Source organism: Sciurus vulgaris (assembly GCF_902686455.1).
Source record: "Sciurus vulgaris genome assembly, chromosome: 14".
Taxonomy (NCBI): domain Eukaryota; kingdom Metazoa; phylum Chordata; class Mammalia; order Rodentia; family Sciuridae; genus Sciurus; species Sciurus vulgaris.
In genome coordinates this window covers 44,023,912-44,038,604 of record NC_136475.1, presented here as the reverse complement: position 1 = coordinate 44,038,604, position 14,693 = coordinate 44,023,912, and the positions used below count along the sequence as shown (strand labels likewise).

The window sequence follows — 14,693 nt, the reverse complement described above, 5'->3', positions numbered from 1 at the left end:
TTTAGGTTGTTTCTACATTTTGGTTATTATGAATAGTGTTATGAACATTTGTGTACAAGTTCTTGTGGGGACAAGTATTTTCATCTTTTTTGTGTATATACATAGTGTGGAATTAGTGGGTCATATGGTTAACTCCATGTTTAATCTTACAAGGAAATGCCAAACTATTTTCCAAAGTGGCTGCCCCATGTATGATGACTCCAATGTATCTATATCCTCACCAAAACTTGTTACTTTTTTTTTTAAAACCCATTCTCGTGAGTAACTTCTTAATCACCCCTCAGTACTGGGTTGAATAACATCCCCTCAAAATTCATGTCTACCTGGTACTTCATGAGGTCATACCCATTAGAATGGGCCCTAAGTTCACTGCCTGGTATCTTTATAAACAGGAAAATTCAGATATAGAGATACATAGAAGGCACACAACCAAGTGAAGACAGAGGCAGATACTGGTGTGATGCAGCTTCAAGCCAAGGAATGCCAGGGACTGACAGCAATTGCCAGAATCTGAAAAGAGGAGGGATGGATTCTTCCCTAGAGATTTTAGAGAAAGCACATCTTAGCTGACCAGTTGATCCCCCCGCTGGTCTCCAGAACTGTGAAAGAACAAGTTTCTGTTGTTTTAAGACACTTTAAGTTTGTGTTGATTTGATATGGCAGCCCTAAACACTTACACCCCAAAACCTTCCTTCACTCCTCTTTCTCTAAAGATACTATTTTATCCCCTTTTATCACTGTCACAATTCTTCAGTCACCTAAACTTGACACTACTTTACTCTCAACCCTGCCACCACCCAAACTACCTTCCCTTACTATAATACTCTTCTGAAATTTCTTTCAGAGGGAAGAAAAAAATAACTGAAGACATTCTTTCTTCCAAATTCAGTAACTTTCCTAGCCCTCCTTCCTCATCACTCTATAGTATTTCAAGCACCCTCAACTTTAAACCCTGTCCTCGTGGAGTACTATGGTCTCCTGGCTCTTCCCCTCTTGACCTTACTCTTCTTCAGACTCTGGTCATCTAAATACAAGGCTTCTTCATTATTTAACTCCCTTATCATCCCCTCTTTTCTCTCATCAGTTTCATCCAATCTGGTCCCTTCTACTTATTTCTAGTCCTGAAACATTTTCTTGGGTTTAAATCCCACATTTCCTAGCTGTTCCATTCAAAACCTGAATTATCATAAGCTTGCCCCATCCTGCTTTTCCTCTTTGTTTCCATGAGGGCTACTATACCTCCTGGTCACACAGACTTGAAATATCCAACTCAGTCTTCCTTGTTTCAGATCAACAGCAAAGCCCCATAAACTGTATTTTCAAATTTTTTTTGTACAGGAGTTTGTACTTTAGGTCAGTTTTTAAACCTCTACACTACTGAACTTTAGGTTAATTTTTGTTATGGGTACTGTCTTACATATTTAGTAGCCTGGTCTCTACTCACTAGTTGGCAGTAGCACCTCACTCCCTCTACCCAAATTATGACAACCAAAACTGTGCTCAACATTTCTGAATGTTGCCTTCTGGGAACATGGACAAAATTGCCTCAGTCAAGAAATACTGCTCTATGGAAGGCCTTTAATACTTACTATCACCTGAAAAAATGCCATCACATTTTAGCTAGTCCAGGTATTAGTTCAATTAAAAAAAAAAAAAAAAAAAAAAAAAAAAGCCAAAAAGAGTTATGGACCATAAACTTAAATAGAAAACTCCAAATGGTTAAAATTCTAGAAGAAGCCAGGTGTGGTAATGCACACCTGTAATCCCAGTGGTTCAGGAGGCTGAGACAGGAGGATCCCAAGTTCAAGACTAGACTCAGCAAGTTAGGGAAGTTCTAAACAACTTAGTGAGATCCTGTCACAAAATAAGAAACTTTTAAATAAAAGGGCTGGGGATATAGCTCAGTGGTAATGTGTTCCTGAGTTCAATCCCTAATACCAAAAGAAACTAAACACAACAACAACAATAAATTCTAAAAGAAAATACTGTAGAATATCTTTGTAGCCTGGGTTATACACATACTCCTTAGGCTAGAATACAAGAAGCATGGGGGGGGGGGGATAAAATGAATTTGATCAAAATAAAATATTGTTCTTTATAAGGCACTTTTAACAAAATAAAAAGTCATAGGCTTGGAGAAAATACACAAACCACATCTGATAAAGGACTTCTAGCAAAGATATATTTAAAAAACTCACACTCAGTAAGAAGATAACCCAATTTTTTAAAATAAGCAAAGCAAAATACAAAACAAACAAACAAAAAAAAAGACATTTTACTAAGTAAAGAGATGAATGGTAAATAAGCACATGAAATGATGTTTAACTTGTTAGTCATTATGTAAGCTAATTCCACAATGCAGTGCTGAGGGTATAGCTTAAGTCATAGAGTGCTTGTCTAGCATATGTAAGGCCCTGGGTTCAATCCCCAGTACTAAACAAAACAAAAACAAACAAAAAACAATGAGACATCACTCTTACACACCTATTAGAGACTAACATTAAAAATCAGGAAGACACTAGAAAGTAATGGTGAAAATGAAGAACATCTAGAACTCTAGTCTCATATGTGGCAAGAAGGACAACAAAGAGATACAATCATGAATTCCAAAGGCATTCATCTAAAAAAAGAAAGGAGGCTGGCCCAACAGCCATTTAAAGGATATTTTGGAAAAGGCAAAATTAAACTAAAAGTGCCCAAAAGAATGTTTACTTAAGAAAAAGAATAAATTCAAAAGTAAAAAAAAAAAAAAAAAAAAAAGTTTACTTATATTTTTTATCTTGATTGCAGTAGTTCCACTACTCTACATATTTGTTAGTCATCAAACCATATATTTAGAAAGGGTAAATTTTACTTAGTGTAAATTATACCAATAAACCTGATTTAAAGAGCTTAGCTTTTTACTCATAGCCACAGATCTCCACTATCTGCCCAACATATCACCCAATGCACCCTAAATAGAGCTGCTACCTTTGTTATTAACAATAGTAAAATATTAGCAGCCAATATTTACCAGGACTTGCTTATAGTTAGATATATGATAAAAGAAAAGCCCTCCACATACATTATCACATTAATTCCCATTACAACATTATGAGGTAAACTCTACTATTACTTCCATTTAGAACTGGAAACAGAAGCTTAAAAAAAAATAATAATTTGCCCAAGGTCCTTCAATGATGATTGTGTATCATACATGGGATCTGAATTTAGGTCTATCTGACTCTAAAATCCTGAATTACTTGCTTGTGATTTCTAACAACACGTTTGCTCATGCTTGTTCTTGGAGATCTCTTTATCTCAACTTTGTCTGCCCTAATCTTATCTTTAAAAGCCAAATTTCTATGCATACTACTATAAAACTGTCTCATATCTTCCTCTCCAATTGGCAACCATCTCTTTCAAAGCATTAAATGCTCCGATGCACTAATTCCTTATTCAATAAAACTTGACATATTCTACTTCACATCATTACTGATATATTTCCCTACTAGATATTTGGCTATTTAAACAAGACGTTTACCCTTGTGTATCTCTGTCACCTAATGTGATGGTCTGCACATAACTTACTAAATGAAAATGAACAAATGAGTGGTGGCTAAGACAGTAGTCTAGCTGCTGCTACACATATTAATGCCTCACTCTATTCAAGCAACAGTACCCTTACTTATTAGTTTCTTAGAATTAGCCTATATGTTATACTGTGTCATTGTTTCCCAAAATTATATTTTAAGGTTAAGAAAATAAAAAGCTAAAAATTGAAAGGCAAACCCTGTTATTTTGGTATGAATTGAACACAGGATTAAACTCCTGGGAAACACAGGAAAGCAAACTGGACAGGAGTGGCAAGAAGGGACTTAATATAAGGAAAATGTGCATGCCAGGTAACAGGAGCAGCCATCAGTGGGAAAGACAGCAGAGAGAACACTGCTATAAAAGCCAGACAACATTCAAGTAACTGATATTAAAAACAAAACAGAAACAAAAGAAAAGGGGAGGGGAATATTCTAGTTTATAGAAAACTTAAAAGGACTTAACAAATGCAATAAATAAATCACACAGAAGTCTTTGTCCAAACAAATCATCAAAGATATTTTGGGGCAACTGTTAAGTTTCAAATATGAGAAGAGATGTTAGATGATATTGGAAGATTATTAATTTTCTTAGGTATGGTGGTTATTATGGAAGGTTTGTGTTCTTAATTTTAAAATTCTATAAAAAATTAGGGATGAAATAAAATATTTTAGTAAAAAATTCTAAAATATTCATAACGTAAGTTTAGGTGAATATGAACACAAAGTCCTTTAAGTCTAGTCAGTCATGATTCTTTTTTGAAACCCCCACATATGACCAAAATGACAGATTCAAGTCAGTGTTTTAAGAGTATGGGCAGATTTTTCGGTTTTACTTCATTATATTCCACAGCCTACTACTAGTTCTACTATTTAACATTTACTTTTATCCTACAATGATAGCAGTTTATAAACCTCTGTCTTGTTAAGATGGTAAATTTCTCGAGGACAGATATGTTTTTCTTGTAACAAAATTCAGTGTAACATATCAAAAAGCAAAGTGGTGGAACTGAATTGCTTCTGAGTTTAGCTTGTACTTGATCATGAAGGAAAGAATGAATTTCTAAATAAGATTTTTTTTTCCCATACAAAACTAGAAAACTAAGTCATATACAGTAAGATACATTTGTGGATCCCTACAAATTCCTTTATATTCTTAAAAGTAAAATGTAAAGTAATTTCAGTTAACCACTCAGACTCTCAAACTGTGGTCTGGTAACTCCTAGGAGTCATAGATCCTTTCAGAGAATCTGGGAAGTAAAAATAATTTCCATAAAAGCACTAAGATGTTTGTTATCTTTTTTACTTCTATTTCCTCATGACTGCAACAGTTTTTAGTTGACTTATAATATCACAATCCTGAAAACTAATGGAAGATGTATATGTACATTGTTTTAGGATTTCTGAGCTTTAGGGCTGGGGTTGTGGCTCAGCAATAGAGTGCTTGCCTAGCATGTGTGAAGCACTTGGGTTCAATCCTTAGCACCACAGAAAAAAAAATGAAGATATTAAAAAAAAAAAAAAGAATCAACTCTTGAAAAAAAAATTGGCTTTACATTCTAATATGATACTTAATGATAAGTACAACATTTGTAAATCAATAAACATAATCCATCATGTCAATAGACTTAAGGATAAGAATAATATGGTTATTTCAATTGACGCAGAAAAAGCATTCGACAAACTACAACACCCCTTCATGCTCAAAACACTAGAGCATGAAGGGATAGTAGGGACATACCTGAACACTGTAAAGGCTATTTATGCTAAGCCCATGGCCAACATCATTCTTAATGGAGAAAAACTGAAACCATTCCCTTTAAAAAGGGGAACAAGACAGGGATATCCTCTTTCACCACTTCTATTCAACATTATCCTCGAAACTCTAGCCAGAGCAATTAGGCAGACTAAAGAAATTAAAGAGATACGAATAGGAAAAAAGGAACTTAAGCTGTCACTATTTGAGGATGACATGATTCTATATTTAGAGGATCCAAAAACCTCCTCCAGAAAACTTCTAGACCTCATCAATGAATTCAGCAAAATAGCAGGCTATAAAATCAACACGCATAAATCTAAAGCATTTTTCTATGCAAGCGACGAAACAGCTGAAAGGGAAATGAGGAAAACAACTCCATTTACAATAGCCTGACAAAACATAAAATACTTGGGAATCAATGTTACCAAAGAGGTAAAAGATCCCTACAATGAAAACTACTAAACACTGAAGAAAGAAATTAAGGAAGACCTTAGAAGATGGAAAGATCTCCCATGTTCTTGGATAGGCAGAATTAATATTGTCAAAATGGCCACACTACCAAAAGTGCTATACAGAGTCAATGCAATTCCAATTAAAATCCCAATGATGTACCTTAAAGAAATAGAGCAAGCAATCATGAAATTCATCTGGAAGAAGAAAAAACCCAGAATAGCTAAAGCAATCCTTAGCAGGAAGAACGAAACAGGTGGTATCACAATATCAGAACTTCAACTATACTACAAAGCAATAGTAACAAAAACAGCATGGTATTAGCACTAAAACAGACAGGTAGATCAATGGTACAGAATAGAGGACACGGACACAAACCCAAATAAATACAGTTTTCTAATACTAGACAAAGGTGCCAAAAATATGAAATGGAGAAAAGATAGCCTCTTCAACAAATGGTGCTGGGAAAACTGGAAATCCATATGCAACAGAGTGAAACTAAACCCCTATCTCTCACCCTGCACAAAACTCAACTCACAATAGATCAAGGACCTTGAAATCAGACCAGAGACCCTGCATCTTATAGAAGAAAAAGTAGGTCCAAATATTCACCTTGTTGGCTTAGGATCAGACTTCCTTAACAGGACTCCCATAGCACAAGAAATAAAAGCAAGAATCAATAACTGGGATAGATTCAAACTGAATAGCTTTCTCTCAGCAAAGGAAACTATCAGCAATGTGAAGAGAGAGCCTACAGAGTGGGAGAATATCTTTGCCACTCATACTTCAGATAAAGCACTAATTTCCAGAATCTATAAAGAACTCAAAAAACTCTACACCAAGAATAAAAATAACCCAATCAACAAATGGGCTAAGGAAATGAACAGACACTTCACCGAAGAAGATCTACAAGCAATCAACAAACATATGAAAAAATGTTCACCATCTTTAGTAATGAGGGAAATGCAAATCAAAACTACACTAAGATTCCATCTCACCCCAATTAGAATGGCGATTATCAAGAATACAAGCAACAATATGTGTTGGAGAGGATGTAGGGGAAAAGGTACACTCATACATTGCTGGTGGGGCTGCAAATTAGTGCAGCCACTCTGGAAAGCAGTGTGGAGATTCCTTAGAAAACTTGGAATGGACCCTACCGTTTGACCCAGCTATCCCACTCCTTGGCCTATACCCAAAGGACTTAAAATCAGCATACTACAGAAAGACAGCCACATCAATGTTCATAGCTGCTCAATTCACAATAGCCAGACTATGGAACCAACCTAGATGCCCTTCAATTGAATGGACAAAGAAACTGTGGTGTATACACACACACACACACAATGGTATATTACTCAGCTGTAAAGAATGACAAAATTATGGCATTTGCAGGCAAATGGATGAAATTGGAGAATATCATGTTAAGTGAGATAAGCCAATCTCAAAAATCCGAAAGACGAATGATCTCACTGATAAGTGGATGATGACACATGATTGGGGGGTGGGAGGGGGTAAGAATGGAGGAAGGAGGGACTGTAGAGAGGAAAAAGAGAGGTGGGAGGGGTGGGGGGGAAGGGAAAAATAACGGAATGAATCAAACATCATTACTCTATGTAAATGTATGAATATGCAAATGGTATGCTGTTACTCCATGTACAAACAAACAACATGTATCCCATTTGTTTACAATAAGAATAAGTTAAAAAAAAAATGTACAAACCGGATAAAAACAAAAAGCTCTTTGGAGTCAATTATTTTCATTAATGTAAAGGTGTCTTATGACCAAAATTTAAGAACTAGTAAACAACTGAAGTACTGTTTCCCAAGTACTTCTCTCTCACTGTCATTTTCAAAGGATTAGGCACATGCCTATGTATGTGTGAATGGGAGTCACTTTATCTTGCCCTTTTATGATTTTTACATGTCTGCTGTCCCTGGCATTTCAAAATCTTAAAGATGCAAGTACAAGAAGAAGCAAATCAAAGTTCCTTGCCTACTAAGGTTATTTATTCTAAGTATGATCTTGGGCATAAAGTATACATTAAATAAACCTTCAAACTTCCAAGTTATGAAATTTCTGCTTTCACCCAAAGACATGCATTTAAGAACTTAGGAAAAGGTAAGAGTGAAGGATAGGGCAAAAGTGAGTGGGGCTAATTAAATGATATTTTCCAGAAGATACCCTCCCAGTATAATTGAGACTTCCTTATGGAATGACGTATGGGAATGAAAAGAAACAAACATTGAAATTGTTTCTGAGGGAAACAATAGAGCACCTCAGACTCGCACAGCATTTTTAGCTTGGAAAATAAAGTCACATACTTTATTTCAAATAATTTATTTACTTTATTCTTATTGATCCTTGTCCTTAAAAATCTCTCTGGAAGGCTTTCAAACCATTGTTTTGAAGAAGGTATACATTTGTCAATGAAGCCAACATAAAAATGCTTCTGTGCAGGATTTCTATCACCCCAAAACATCTACCTTACTCTCTCTATCCCTGCCCTTTAGAAGATGCATATCAACTATTTGGGAAATCTTTAACGTTTTATTGAGTTGTTTTCTAAACTCTGGGGGAGTTGATTTGTTACACATCTAAAGCCAATGGACACATTTCCCTGAAAAACTATTTATAAATCCTACCCAATTAATTGGTATATGTCTTTTAAAAATTTAGACTATTATCACATTTTAACTTATGTGTAATATAAAAGATCCTCTATAAAATGAATAGTCACAATGCTTTTAAGCAAAGTCTAATGATTTTCACAAATTATTACCTTTGATAATAGCTTGTCAAATAAGCTATCCATTATCGCTACAAGCTTAGCTGATATTTCAGCAATGTGGTCATGGTAATCCTGCAACGAGAAATAATATTGTACTTTACAGTTCCTAAGACACATACAAAAATATTTAACAATTAAGGAATTAAATTTGTGAACTTCAATAGAAAATACATGTAAAATACCTTAGTGATATGATCAAAATGCCTAAGCATGTTATATTGCTTAGGTGGTAGTCGAGCTTCAAAATGAGCCCTGATCACAGGAATGTAGTGCACAATTAACTGCAAACATCGTGAAGAAAGAGCTAAAGATTCAGGGAGTGGATACAAATGGAGAAAAAAACTGTTTAGATTTTAATTACATATGCAATTAAGTTTAAAATGCTCATTAATTTCATAAAGACCCCAGTTTATTTCATAAATGAAGAGTACCATGGCAAACGCAACCCATTTCATTTTTCTTAAGAAAATAATCTGGTACTGAATAATTCAATGAATATGCTGCTTTCTCAATGGACTTGAGTTCTCAGCAGTAAAAATATGAGGACAATAAGAAGACAATTTATTCTCTTCTGACATTCAGATACCTTTCAGCCCAAAGTACTTCTTACACATTACATATTATTTAGTATTGTTTAGATTGCAGCAGCTTCCAAATAATTTATACTTGTTAAGAGTGGAAATTTCTTATAATTTCTCCAGATTAGTTTTTCAATTATGATAACACATAAAGAGTGATGTAGCATTTGCCACTTTCATAGCCTTTGGTTAGAGCCATGAAACTATCAGGTATGATAAAAACATGGTAAGAAGAGTGACATCATTATAACACCTCAACATGTGAATAAAATACAAGAATCCATACCCAAATTTTTTGTAGTTATTGTTTTTAGTCCAACAACTTGCAATGCACCAGCTCCAAGAACTAACTGGCAACTTCTTGAATTGAAGTACTAAGAAAGGAAGAAGGGGAAAACAAAAAAAACAAAAAACAAAAAACCCAAACTCAACAATTTATTAAAAGCATTCTTTCTATCCTGATAATGTGTTAACTATCCTAAAAATACATTCTTCTTTCCTCTCATTCAAGGACCAAATGAATTTTCTAGTAGCAGCAATTAGGATCTATTTATGCAATAATGGGGGGGAGAAAAGGAAAAGCGGAATTCTAAATGATAATATTTACTTCTGATAGACAAAAATTTGAAATTCTAAAAATTAGTTTTCAGAAATTCATCCTTAATTTGCATTCACAACACTAATTTAATTTCAGTCATTCTTATTCAAATATCCTATTTTCAAAAGAGTAAAATATTTCCGGACTAAAATTCAAGTTCAGGACAATATTGATAGAATAAAGGTTTGAAAAAATAAAGCTTTTCCAATATACTCATAATTTAAAATATCTGTCAATATGAAATGGCTCAATAAAACTATCACATTTTCATTTTACATCAATTGTTCGGAAAGAATGATGTAAGAAAAATCTCTAACCTTAGTGAGATGAATTTTGTAATGTTCAGTGAATTCCTTCCATGCACATTTGAAACCAGTCCAGGTTTTTTGACCTAAGTGGCCTCAGTCATGTTCAGCACCTAACGAACAAATCATCTCCTGTCTCCAATGTCATTAACAACTCTATGAGTGTAATGAGGAATCACTAAATGTAGAGTGAGAAGGAAGCAGGCAGCCCTTTCTCTAGTAACATGTGATGCAACCATGATTAAATATCACAAAATTAATGTCTTAAATATAACTTGGTCTTGAAATGTCTTCAAGTTGAAAGATTAATTATATCCTAATGGGTTAATTCTTCTAAATATTTTTCTATAAAAAGGTAAAGTCATACACACCTTCAATAAATCTGACAGACGAGTAAGCATGTCAGTAGTAACAGATGGGATGTTATCCACACACTGGCAATATTCAAGGATAATTCTTATTAACAGCAATACAGTTCTATAAGAAAAGAAAATGTCCCATAGGAAATCAAAATAAAAAAATTCAAGCTGATCTGGCATATAAAGAAATCAAATTATCAGTTCAATGCATCGCTGAGGATATGCTAATCTTGATAACTGCTAAATTATGTGTTTCACCTAAAAGTGCAACAGGTTCTGGCCTAATGTAAACGAAGAGAAGCACTGATGGTGCAAGATTTAAGGAGGCACTTATTATCAGAGTTGTGTAATTAAAGTCAGTGCTTACATGACAGAATAAGTGGCTTGTCAGATTTTGTGCTGTAGGCACAGTACATGGTTTATGGTATTCTTATTAAGAAAGTCTCATACATCAGGCTACTGAAGACTGGGAGGTTTGAATACTATATGACTGTTATAGTGTAGATTTTCTTGTTTCTCCTTATTTAAAAATTTTAACTTTTTATTTCTTTACTTTTCTTGCTCTCTTTTCCTTTTGTTTACCTGTTCCCTCAGAGTCCCTTTCTCCTTTTTTGCATGCTGACAATCAACTTCTTTTGATTACACTCTCACTCTTTCTATGATCTAGAACTTCTATATATTCTTTTCTTATCCCATTAACACCTACATTCTACACTTCTCCGCATCCTCTTTGTCCTCCATTAGAAACTGCAGACCTTATTGCAAATCCATTTGTTACACTGAAGATAATAATCAAACTCATTCTGATTATTATGACAATATTGTTGATGTACTCATAAGGGCTATTTGGTCTAGGGTTGCATACTGTCGGAACTGGGCCCTGATAATACTGATCTCCCCCTTAAAGAAAAGATTTTGGAAACCTATAGAGTTCACTATAAGCTTATAGGTGGGAAACTGCAATACCCCAGATCTGCACTGCTAGAGGGGAAGATACATGAACAACATGAAAAAACAAGGGAAGAAAATGATCCAAACAAATCTAGATTCTACAGGAATAGAAACCAATGACAGTACGGTAGAAGAAATGTCAGAAAAGGACTTCAGATTATACATTATTAAGATGATTTGTGAAGCAAAGGATGAGATAAGAGAGCAACTGCAGGCAATGAATGATAATACCAATAAGCAGTTGAAAGAGCAACTGCAGGAAGCAGAAGATCATTTCAACAAAGAGAGATTCTCAAAAAAAACAAACAAACAAACAAACGGAAATCCTTGAAATGAAGGAGACAATAAACCAAATAAAAAACTCAATGGAAAGCATCACCAACAGACTAGACCACTTGGAAGACAGAACCTTAGACAATGAAGACAAAATATTTAATCTTGAAAATAAAGTTGCCCAAACAGACAAGATGGTAAGAAATCGAACAAAATCTCCAAGAACTATGGGACATCATGAAAAGATCAAATTTAAGAATTATTGGGATTGAGGAAGGCACAGAGATAAAAACCAAAGGAATGAACAACCTATTCAATGAAATAATATCAGAAAATTTCCCAAACCTGAAGAATGAAATGGAAAATCAAATACAAGAGGCTTACAGAACACCAAAGGCACAAAATCACAACAGCTCCACACCAAGGCACATTATAATGAAAATGTCTAACATACAAAATAAAGATAGGATTTTGAAGGCTGGGAGAAAAGCATCAGATTACATATACGGGGAAACCAATACAGATATCAGCAGAGTTCGCAGCCCAGACTCTAAAAGCTAGAAGGGCTGGAACAACATATTTCAAGCTCTAAAATAACACGGTTGCCAACCAAGAATCCTATACCCAGCAAAACTAACCTTCAGATTTGAAGATGAAATAAAATCCTTCCATGATAAACAAAAGTTAAAAGAATTTACAAATAGAAAGCCTGCACTACAGAAAGTTCTCAACAAAATATTCCATGAGGAGGAAATGAAAAACAACAATGTAGGTCAGCAAAGGGAGGAACTACCTTAGAGAAAAACCACTCAAAGGCCAACTTAAAAACCAAAAATAAGCCAAAATAACTGGGAATACAAATCATATCTCAATAACAATCCTGAACATTAATGGCCCAAACTCATCAATCAAAAGACACAGACTGGTAGAATGGATTAAAAAGAAAGACCCAACGATATGCTGCCTTCAAGAGACTCATCTCATAGAAAAAGACATCCACAGACTAAAGGTGAAAGGATGGGAAAAAAATCTACCACGCACACGGACTCAGTAAAAACAAGCGGGGGTTTCCATCCTTATTTCAGATAAAGTGGACGTCGAGCCAAAGTTAGTCAGAAGGGATAAAGAAGGACATTTCATACTGCTTAAGGGAACCATAAATCAGGAAGACATAACAATAGTAAATATTTATGCCTCAAACAACAGTGCATCCATGTAGATCAAACAAATCCTTCTCAATTCCAGGAATCACAGACCACAACACAATAATTCTGGGTGACTTTAACACACTGCTGTCACCACTGGATAGATCTTCCAAACAAAAACTAAACAAAGAAACCATAGAACTCAATAACACAATCAATAACCTAGACTGAACAGACATATATAGAATATTCCATCCATCAACGAGAAAATTCACTTTCTTCTCAGCAGTACATGGAACCTTCTCGAAAACAGCCCATATGTTATGCCACAAAGCAGCCCTTAGTAAATGCAAAAAAGTAGAGATACTGCCTTGTGTTCTATCAGATCATAATGGAATGAAATTAGAAATCAATGATAAAATAAACAGAAATTACTCCAACACCTGGAGACTAAACAATGTGCTACTGAATGAAACATGGATAACAGAAAACATCAGGGAGGATATAATAAAATTCTTAGAGGTAAATGAGAATGACGATACAACATATCAAAATCTCTGGGACACTATGAAAGCACTACTAAATGCATAGAGTGCATTCATTGCATAGAGTGCATTCAAGAAAAGAATAAAAAGTCAACAACTAAATGACCTAACATTCTAGCTCAAAGCTCTAGAAAAAGAACAGAATTACAGCAAAAGTAGAAGACCCTAGGAAATAATTAAAATCAGAGCTGAAACCAATGAAACTGAAACAAAAGAAACAATTCAAAAAAAAGTTGGTTCTTTGAAAAAGTAAACAAAATAGACAAACCCTTAGCCACACTAACAAACAGAAGGAGAGAGAAAACTCGAATTACTAAAATTAAGGGGAAATATCACGACAGACACCAATTCCAACAAAATAGAAAATACCAAAGACATTGACAAATTTCTAGAGACATATGCTTCTCCCAAACTGAACCTAGACCTCATAAATTCAGTAAAACAGCAGATTATAAAATCAACACACATAAATCTAAAGCATTTTTATACATAAGCGATGAAACATCTGAAAGAGAAATGAAGAAAACAACTCCATTCGCAATAGTCTCAAAAAAAAAAAAAAAAAACAAAAAACCTTGGGAATCAATGTAACCAAAGACGTGAAAGATCTCTACAATGAAAACTACAAAACACTGAAGAGAGAAATTGAGGAAGACCTCAGTAGATGGAAAGATCTCCCATGTTCTTGGATAGGCACAATTAATATTGTCAAAATGGCCATACTTCCAAAGGTGCTATACAGATTTAACAGAAGTCCAATTAAAATACCAATGACATTCCTCATAGAAATAGAGAAAGCAATCATGAAATTCATCTGGAAGAACAAAAGACCCAGAATAACCAAAGCAATCCGGGGCAGGAAGAGTGATGCAGGCGATATCACAATACCAGACCTTAAACTCTACTATAGAGCAACAGTAACAAAAACGGCATGGTATTGGCACCAAAACAAACAGGTAGATCAATGGTACAGGATAGAAGACATGAGATCCACATGAGTACAGTTATCTCATAGTACCATGATAAGGCACATAGAGTTCCTTTCTTCCTGGAAGGGGCAGCTATTTCAGATAATTTTTGGTGATGAGAAGCAAAGAAAAGTGATGAAAAAGAATGATGGTCTAGATATTGGGAGTTAGACCTAAATTCTAATTCTGACTTCATTTGGGCCATGTTGTTAACCACTTAACCTTCTAAGCTTCAATTCTGGTAACTCAGAAAGGAAACCATAATCCCTGACATGTCTATTTCACAAAGTGATAATAAAGATCAAATGAGATCAGATATATGAAAATACTTAATCTATAAAGTGCTATTAAAGAACATTAAGACATTTTTAAATGGGTAACAAGATAATATTTAATTA

General features: G+C 34.6%; 1 protein-coding gene across 12 annotated transcripts in view; it reads right to left on the bottom strand.

The window, feature by feature from the left end:
* The window catches only part of VPS54 (VPS54 subunit of GARP complex), a 93,514-nt gene that overhangs the window by 7,118 nt on the left and 71,703 nt on the right, over positions 1–14,693 (bottom strand). For 8 of the 12 annotated variants that reach the window (XR_013758958.1, XM_079109679.1, XM_079109683.1 and 5 more), the window contains 4 exons: positions 10,426–10,531; positions 9,438–9,525; positions 8,756–8,877; positions 8,565–8,645 (listed from right to left, as the gene is read on the bottom strand). Coding sequence is in view for 8 of the 12 variants with exons in the window: in XM_079109679.1 (XP_078965805.1) it covers positions 8,565–8,645; positions 8,756–8,877; positions 9,438–9,525; positions 10,426–10,531 (397 nt within the window). In the remaining 4 variants the exon portion in view is untranslated. Of the gene's footprint in view, positions 1–8,564; positions 8,646–8,755; positions 10,532–14,693 lie in introns of those variants that run through there. The other 4 variants (XR_013758959.1, XR_013758960.1, XM_079109680.1 and 1 more) reach the window with 4 other exon arrangements.